The sequence below is a fragment of the Agelaius phoeniceus genome, chromosome 1 (genome assembly GCF_051311805.1).
Source record: "Agelaius phoeniceus isolate bAgePho1 chromosome 1, bAgePho1.hap1, whole genome shotgun sequence".
Taxonomy (NCBI): Eukaryota; Metazoa; Chordata; class Aves; order Passeriformes; family Icteridae; genus Agelaius; species Agelaius phoeniceus.
This window is the reverse complement of record NC_135265.1, coordinates 32,932,055-32,941,254: the sequence shown is the minus strand read 5'-3', so window position 1 is coordinate 32,941,254 and position 9,200 is coordinate 32,932,055. Positions and strand designations below refer to the sequence as shown.

Below are 9,200 nucleotides of genomic sequence, written 5' to 3'. Positions count from 1 at the left end.
TCCCTACTTCTGCAGCTTGCCTTTTGCCAGGTAAGTCGTATCAAACTGCTCCCTGCCATCTTTTCAGAAGCCCATTTGTGAAAACACCAAATCCTAGTACATCTGTAACAGTAATTTTTAAAAAATTTTAAGGGTGAGGAGATGATTTTAAAAACCACGTTTGATCAAACTTTTTTATTTTTTGCTGTCAGAATTAGGAATACCTCACCTAATCTTTGTTTATTAATGGCAATATGACCTAACACTTAAAAATTCCCTTCTTCCTCTAGGTCTCCATGTGTTAGAAGGATGCTTGAGAACATCTAGCCAATACTGTTTGGGTGTGTGCAGGAGAATATCCACATTTTTATGGCCTTACAATTTTTTTTTTTTTAAAAAGCAAAATACTTCCATTTAAAACAGCACATGCTCCCTTTGAAGCCTGGGAAGCTCCTAGAGCAGTTGAGCAGCAATAGGCTGCTGAGACATGCAACGCCTGCAATTTCTGCCACATCCACACTGAGCACACACTGAGGAACCTGGATCTCCACGGAGGCTGCTGGGGTCTGCCCCCAGCCTGCCATTCTAGGTGCTGCTCCACTCATTCCCACTCTTTCAGCAAGCCAGTCTCTGATGGACCTGTGGTGGGACATACAACACAGGTGAACTTTTATGTAGGACCACGAGGTCCATACTGAGAACTGAAATGTTATCTACAAGTGTTTAAGAAACCACTGGTTTAGTTATGTGTATCCTGAAGTAAACTTTTGCTTTCCTCTTAAAGATGAGCTCTGACAATTATTGACTACTAAGGGGAAGGCCTGCTCAAGAGCAAGTGTTCTTTCCTGAGTCTAGGTTATCCTCTGGAAGACTCCTGACTCCTGCTTTAGAGCGTCTTGGCAACAAAACTGATCCCTTAACATCATAACTTCAGGAGAGGTAACGTTAGTATATGCACCCATCAAGTTTTGAGAACCTGACATCATTCACAGAAAGGCAGTTTTGCTATTGCTTGCAAAGTCTCAGCTAAGAGGCACCAAAACAAGAACCCACAAGCTCCTTCTGCAGGATGAATGCTTTCAGGGCTATATATGACATTCCTGCAGGCTTGGTGACCCAGGTGAAACTACTAAAAACAGCTGAATTGTGTCAACTGGCACAGGAACTGGCTCCCAGGGGACAGAAAAGTGAAGTGTGGCACAGACCACACAGGAGCCATCCCTCTCTCTCGACACACAGCCCTCCAACACTGCACAAACAATTTGAAGAGGGGTAAGAAAAGGCTGTCCAACAACAAGCACTGTAACTGCATGTGTCTTTCTAGGGTTCCATTCACAGTAGGCTGTGAATACACGACTGAAGCAATGTTTCTTTGACACAACATTTTTATAGACAGTGTTTCCCCAGAATTTCACAGGACAACAAATAGAAGGAAATACTCCATTTTATTTTCAACAGTTCATTTCTCAGATGTAAAAAGCCTGTCCCAAAATAACCAATAAACTATAAAATACAAAGTCCACATGTTTATATTTGTAATTTTATTCCTGCAAGAGACTTGAGAGATGAAACAAAAGTTAAAAGTAGCATTTTACTTCATTTCAAAACATGTTGCTTCTGAATAAACTTAAAAGGTCGAAAGCATTTAAAAGTTCTACTGGTGGTGGCTTCAGAGGAATCTTTCCAATTGTGAACTCCTTTGCTTCAAACTGTTGCCACTCTTCAGCTGACAGTTCGCTCTTGGGAGTGAATAACTTGTCTGAGGCAGGGCTGGAGTTGGTGGCTGCAGCAGACGCTGAGGTGACAGGATGTGCAGAGGTACTGCTGCTCTGCCCAAATAAAGCACCGCTCGAGGCCGAGCCAGAAGGGGCTGTGGTGGCACCAAAGGCTCCAAAGGCTGCTGGAGTGGTGCCTGCAGAGCTCCCAGCAGAAGCACTGCCAAAGCCTGAGAAGCCAGAAGTCCCAAAGGCACCAGCCGGGGCAGCTGCTTTAAAGGAGAAGGAGGCTGCGGACGGAGCGGCCGGGCTGCCAAAGCCGACGGATTGGGGTGTGCTGGGAGAGGATGCTGTCCCAAATGCAGGAGGATTTGCAGCAGCAGCAGAGCTCCCAGCAGCAGGGCTGCTCCCAGATGAAGCTGAACTGATGAGGCTGGAACTGGCTTTAAAGGAGAAATTGCTGGCACTGGTACTGCTGCTGCTGCTCACAGGAAAGCCTGCAAGTAGAGAATTGACAAAAAATATTAGAATTGGTACCCCAGGGATACTAAAACCAGTGTTGTACTTCAAAGATGCAGCAGCAAACTACAGAAAATGTGTAAATGTTTTGGCTCTTAGCATGGGAACTTACTTGACAGCCCAAAGCCTGAGGTTTGCTGTCCTCCCATTCCAAAGGCAGGTGCTGCTTGAGTGCCTGTGGCCTTGAAAGCAGAGAGCTGAAAAAATTCCAGAGACATACATGAAAACTAGATTCCAAAACAGGGAACTCTCTCTCAGTAGCTAGTTGAAACAAAACCAGAGCTGCCCACTCCTACTGAACCCTACTCCAACCATGCTGGACAGTGATCACTCCGCACAACTGCAGTTTTTAAGTGCTCTAAGGCCATACCTGCTCTTCTCTGTAAAACCCTCCAGAAATGCAAATCTGTAACAACTGATCAATTTTTGCCTGTCAGTCCACGACCTGATCCCCTCTGGGAGCTCTCATTCCCACCTCCTACAGTTCCAGGTTGTGCTCCAGGTCTGTATTTAGGGCACAGCTTTGACTCACTCTGTTCCCTGTCCCCAGCACATCTGTGTCTGTCACTGTCTCCTGTGGTAAAGCCCAAATCCTGCTTGTCCACCTTCAGCACTGAACAGACCAAGGGCTGGGACCACATCACTCAACCTTCCCTGCACTTCATGCAGCCTGCACTCAAAGAGGGCCACTTCCTCTGCCTCCCTGATTATTTCATACGAGCTTGAGCTCAGGCATTTGCTTCTGCAAACCCATCTCCATTCACAAGTGTTTGTCACCTTGCCAGGACCAATGAGTCCTTCTGTCTTCACATGGTATCCAAAGGCTTCTCTCCCACCTATCCCTCAATTCTGACATTGGCCAAATGCTCCATTTATCCTAAGGTGTCCTGGAGGGGAATTCTGGTCCACTCTGCTGATCCTCTCTTGGAAGAGTCAACATAAGCACATGGGAAAAAAAGGTGTGGTGGGGATTGGCCTCTTCCTGGTCATGTACACAGCCAGATGCCAAACTTAAGCTCTGGTTGTTTTCATGTGGCTTGCAATGAGAGTATTCCAAAGCTGGGATCCAGCTGCTGCCTTGCTACCATGGAACCATCCCTATGCATGTTTTTCCTCAGTTAACTGAAGGGGTTTATAATAGCACCTGGAATTCACCGATTTCAGGAGTCCAGAGAATAGGCCAGGTTGCACATCACAATTGCCACATCTCAGAAATCTCTTTTTAGCCATAATAATCATCTGTGTAAATTACTTCATTAAAAATGACATCAGGCAGAGAGACATGTTGCCATTTGTGAATACTTACCAAAGATGCTTTTGTGGATGCATTTAAACCTTTCAACTGAAGTAGCCGATTCTTCCATTGTATTGCTAAATTTTGAACAGCATCTATCTGAAAAGGGGTAAATAAAAGCATGGTTTTAAGACTTAAAAACAAAAGAGTCATCTGGCAACTGAAGGGAAAAAAGATATCTAGAATTAGAAGAGAAATTTCAGTAACCCAATAAAATATTTTCTTTCTTGAAACTTCAACGTGAGGAGCTGATGTCTTTGTTTTTAACAGAGAATTCCTTTAAAATCTCTTACTATTGTCCTTAAATCAACCCTTTTACTTTAAATAGGAGTAACATTCAGACGAGTTCTGGGACTTTTCAAATCCAAGTTCTACTTTTTTTCTGAATTAGATGCTGGGGGGGAAAATGACACAAAACAAGATATGTAAGTTTTATATATATGAGAACAGATTCTACAATCTGGCCTTTCCACTTATGCACTCACTCACTAGACTGAAGTCCTAAGATTTACCTTAGCTTCTTCCATATTTGCAGAAAAAAAATACCCACTTTCAAACCACTGTAATTCAGAACAGTTCCATTGTATCATCCTAAAATAGTTACTTTTGATGAAATTACCTTCCCTAATTTAAATCAGCCTCCTGAGTGTGATCCATCAGATAACTGCACAGAACAGTGCAGCAATAAATGGTGTCTGTGTCTTGATAACTGTGATTTAGTACTAAGCAAAAACTAAAAAGTTTTCAAACAACCTTTCAGGAATTCCAAATGTGTATTTCCTACATTTATACTTAAGTTTAGCAACACACCTAATTTGATGCCTGGCCTAATTGAATTTTCTCTAAAACCTAAACAAGTAAAAGACCTAGTGTCACAAATGCCTGCAAAAATTGAGTAATCTTTTTGTAGACAAATTCCTTCATTTTTCAAGAGAGTCTTACACCACAAACATTAATAATTCTTTTGTGTCTAGTCACATGCTGGAAGATCATGTTGCTTGGTATCTGCTCCTGTACAACTGGAAAATTCAGATTTTGGCCCAGTTTAAGAATAGAAACATGGAAAAGACATGACGTACTTAAACATTTTTAAGAGAACTGTATCATACAGTTATCATCTATACACTGAGAGTTAGGAAAACCCATTTACTGCTTACATGAGATCACTATTTATTTATTTAAATAGCCATGGAGAGCAGATTGTTTATTATTTGTTATTTATTATTATTTTAGTTTATTATTTTAATTGAAATTTAAAAAAATTATGTGTCTCCTGTCTCTACAAATGTGATTCTGGTAAATCTAAACCTATGAAGCAAGAATGGTCACAAGGGCAATTCGTTCTGTAACACAGAACCAAGAAGAGGAAAGAGTGCAATGTAGTTTGAATTAATTTGTACTTGCAGCTGTCCAACAGCCTAATTTCTTTCCTGGCCCAACAATAAACTGTTAGCTTCCTTGGTATTGAAAGGACTACAAGGGAGGAATGATACATACACACTGAGAGATGTTTTATATAAAAACATATGCATTTCTTCCCAATGAGTATATACATATCTGTTTCTAGAAAATAAGTATCTGCTATTTTCATTATTAATTCCCTGCAACAAAGGTATGAGCTATGTAAAAGAACAAGGTCAAGTTCTATTTAAAGCACCAAATAACCACCTATAACAATCAAACTGCCTAATAGTGTATAAGGCATTAAACTTCTGAAACAGGATTCAAGTAACTTCTACAAATAACACACAGGAGCAGGGACATGATTCAGTCAAGGAGTGTCTAACAGCAGTTTTTGCATTTGCTTTGATGCACAGGAATTGAAGAATATTTTGGCATTCTGACAATTTCCTAGAGTTGGAGATAAATGAATCAAGAGTTGCCACCTGAAGAACAGTAACAAGTCCTGTCCCAAGAGTGTCCACACCAGCCAACATTTTATAAATACTTACATAATTCCCAATGATATTGTTTGCTCTGCTGTCATAATACTCCACACGCAGCTCTTCTGGCGAGACATCTGAAAAGCCTGCAAGGACAGGAAGAGTCAAAAACTTCCAAGAAAAGAGACTGATACTTCCAATTGCCCTCTACAGTTATGAGGACATGCACCTTGATACATTGTCTCTCTTAAGAGAGCTATAGACAGAGACAAAAAAAAGATTTATTACAGAGTGTCAGAGGTGTGAAAGTCCAAACTGAATTTGCCATCCACTAATATTCTTTTCTGTTGTATCACAAGGCCAATCATCACCTGGCAAATGGTTGCTCAGAGGTACAACAATGTTGCAAGTCACAGAAACATCCTCAACAGAAAACGTTACCTACCTGAGACATTCGGCTTTTCTTTCATTGGTGAGTAACATGAAAGTATCCATTGTCCAGATGATTCCCAAATTTCCATGTCTTTCACTACACATTCACTAACAAAACAAAATCACAGATGAAGGTGAAATTGCATGGTCAAACAAAAACTGCCAGTAACAACCAATTCAAACAATTGGTTTGAATCCAAATTTAGAGTCAAAAACCTGCTACCATGAAAACCAACTGTTTTCTTAAGGCAATCTCAAAAAAAGTAATGGAAAATGTTTCCAAAGCCTTGCTTCTTTGGGAAATCACACTGCTGCTTCTCAGTACCTGCCTGCAGCTGCTGGTAACTTGTAGCTGACTGTAACATAGACCTCTATGAAACCAATAGTTTTGCTGTTGGCAGAAAGATTTGTTGTCTTAAGTGACAAAAAACAAAGTAAAATAATTCATTTGCTTAAAGGGGCTTTGATTTCTTATTTTCAAGCACTGGAATCTGTTTCCTTTCTTATCCTCCTGATTACAACTTAAATACCACACCATATTACTAATATCACAGTTGACTGTCTGCCCAGCCCAGGTGCCAAACAAGGATCACTTCCTCCCCATGCCAGCATCATTCCAGAGACCCAAATGAAGTGATGTTCTCTATGTTTCTTCCCATGTCCCAGCTTTCTCCTCAGGATCCTGTCCTCTGCATTATCTCTAGGAAGTCAGTGAGCTTTCAACCTGCTCATTCTAAATGCTTCCAGTAAGACAGGAGTGTAACTTACAGAAGTCTCTCCTCTTCATCTTTAGAGCCATCAGCAACACTCTGACTGCTGGCTAGGGCAGAGAACCTGTTCTGTGAAAAGTCTGCATTTCTGCTGCTGCCTCCTGACGATCCAAAGTCCGAGGAGCCAAAGAATCCTCTTCCGTGATCTCTGCTGCCACCCCACGTATCAGACTTGAAGGAAGATGGCTGGATAACATTACTGTATCTCTGGTTAGAGGTACCCCATCCTCCTCCTCCTCCTCTAGTACCTGCCAATTAAAACAAACAAACAGAAAAGCAAACAACAGATATTTTAAATCATTAAGACATGAATCAACATCAGCAAAAACTGTAAGTATAACTAGTCTTACAGTGACAATAAAAAGTTTGAAATTAAAACATAGTTTTTTCCTAATAAGTTAACCTCATTATTAAGTCAGCTTAACTAGTGAGTTACCCAGGGTAGTTCTCAAGTCCTGCTTCTCAAAGGGAACAGTTTGGGTTGGAAGGCTCCTTTAAAAGTCATCTAGTTCCATCTCCCCTGTGCCTTAATGAGCAGAGACACCTTCAACTACATCACTGTGCCAAGAACTCATGGCACTGCAGAAAGACACTGGCTCAGTTTTGCTTAGGTTGTTTCATGAAGTAACTACCCCAGCAGAAAAAGATTAAATTGAACACACCATAAATTTATGTTAGGGGTTCATGCCTCTGTAGCTCCAGCAGGGGCTCTGCTCCAGCACAGGGAGCTCCTGCTTTTCATTTTGAGACCTCAGACACACCTGTGTTGTTAGAGGCAAACCCCGACCCTCCTTCCAGCAGGAATAAGGACAAGTGCCTGCAGTGAGTTCCTGCCATGCCATCACTGCAGCCCTCAGCTCTCTGTCGTGCCCTTTTCCTTCCCAAAGCTCCCAAACACCCAGAGCAGATGAGAATAGAAACAGCCTTCACTGGGTACATCACACAGCTGCTGGAAACTTGCTCGCTGCTCGTGAGAACAGACTTTTCCAAGCTGTTTTCCCACTGCCTTGTGGCACATCCCGCAGTCACAGAATCGCAAGATCAATTATCGAGTTCAACCAAACAGCATCTTGACCAAACAGACCTCCGACCAAACAGCACCGTGTCAACAAGACCATGGCACAAGTGCCACATCCAGTCTTTCCTTAAGCACCTCCAGGGACAGTGACTGCACCACCTCCCTGGGCAGTCCATTCCAATGTTTCCTCACGCTTCCTGTGACTGCCCAACCCTCCCTGGTGCAGCTCACGGCTGTGTCTCCTGGTGGGCTGGGAGAAGAGACCGACCTCCCCCTGCCCACAGCCTCCTGTCAGGCGCTTGTAGGAAGCGATAAGCCGCCCCCAAGTCTCCTTTTCTCCAGGCTAAACACCCCCAGCACCCTCGGCCGCTCCTCACAGGACCTGTGCTCCAGACCCTCCGTCAGAGCTCAGCTCGGCGAGTGCCGAGCCAGAGGCTGCTGCCGACACCCGTCCGGCCCGCTCTGCTCCGGAGCGGCGCCCGGGGCGGGCAGCCCCGCGTCCCCCCGCCCTCCCGCCCCGTCGCGGCGCGGAGCGGGTACCGTGGGCCGGGGGCGGCCCGGGGCGGCCGGCGGCGCCGCGGGGGTGCTCGTTCCAGCAGCGCTCCCCGAAGCGGCAGTAGCCGCGCAGGAAGAACTGGCAGACGCCCATGGCCGCCCCGCCGTCGCGCGGCTCTGACGCGCTGGGCGGGCGCCGGGCGGGCCCGCGGGTGGGGCCGGGCTGGGCTCGGCACCGGGCAGGGCCGGCGAGAGGCGGGAATAGGCCGGCACATGCATCCCGTCAGAGCTAGGGATAGCGCGGTAACAAGCTGCTGATAAAAACAAATGCGGATTTGATTTGTGCTGTGCAAACCTGCAGTCGCGGACACAGTAAAATAGCCGCCCCTCGGCTGTGACTGCCCCTGTCTCACATAAGCTCCACACAGCCTACGCGGTAAAGCGCTTCTGTGCTGTATCTTTCGGGGGAGACTAAGGGATGTATAGCCCATGGCTACAGAATCATCGGAAGGGACCTTCAGGATCACCCAGTCCAACCACCAACCTATCCCTACCACTGCAATCCACTAAACCACATCACCCGGCAGATCCAGGCACCGCTTAAACACCCCCAGGGATGGTGATGTCTGCAAAAATTGGATTAATTACCCAGTGAGAAGCCAATAATTATGCATTTGAAAGACTCTTTATTTCACAGTTGCACAAGCCCGGGTGCTAGATGGTACTCCACAAATCAGGCACACCAACTATCAAAACTTTTTCTATTTATACATTTTAGCAAACGAATTTGCATTCATTGGCTACAAGTTACACAGCTCTTACTAATTTGTATTCTATCTTCTATTGGTTAATTGTTCTCTCACTTCTCATGTCAATTAGTCCACATGCTCAGTCTTTCTCTTCTTGTGGGCCTATGGGTTTCTTGGGTTGGTGGTCTACGAGCTGCTGGTCACAGATCCCTCTGCTGGAATTACCTTTTACCGAGTCAGAGCTGGTTTCAGCAGAGTTGTTGAGTTGGTTTTATTCTTTTCTTCCTTATCTTGAGGGTTCTGACAAATATTCCTGTGGGATGTAAATTCTGCATTCTTTGTGTCC

At 44.3% G+C, this 9,200-nt stretch overlaps 1 protein-coding gene across 1 annotated transcript; it reads right to left on the bottom strand.

Annotated features, from left to right (window-relative positions):
• Positions 1-1,405: 1,405 nt before the first annotated feature.
• On the bottom strand, positions 1,406-8,281 carry NUP42 (nucleoporin 42). The gene is made up of 7 exons (XM_054633271.2): positions 8,151-8,281; positions 6,591-6,840; positions 5,836-5,930; positions 5,460-5,536; positions 3,520-3,606; positions 2,326-2,410; positions 1,406-2,191 (listed from the first exon to the last, which is right to left on the bottom strand). Exons 1-7 carry the CDS (start codon positions 8,257-8,259, stop codon positions 1,581-1,583), a joined length of 1,314 nt encoding a protein of 437 aa, XP_054489246.2. The 5' UTR covers positions 8,260-8,281; the 3' UTR covers positions 1,406-1,580.
• Between the last annotated feature and the right edge of the window lie 919 nt (positions 8,282-9,200).

Coding starts and splice junctions, on each gene's coding strand:
- NUP42 (XM_054633271.2), bottom strand. CDS start 8,259: ATGGGCGTCTGCCAGTTCTTCCTGCGCGGCTACTGCCGCTTCGGGGAG. Junction 3,607..5,459: donor ACAATATCATTGGGAATTAT/GTAAGTATTTAT, acceptor ACCCCTTTTCAG/ATAGATGCTGTTCAAAATTT. Junction 2,411..3,519: donor CATCCACAAAAGCATCTTTG/GTAAGTATTCAC, acceptor GAATTTTTTCAG/CTCTCTGCTTTCAAGGCCAC.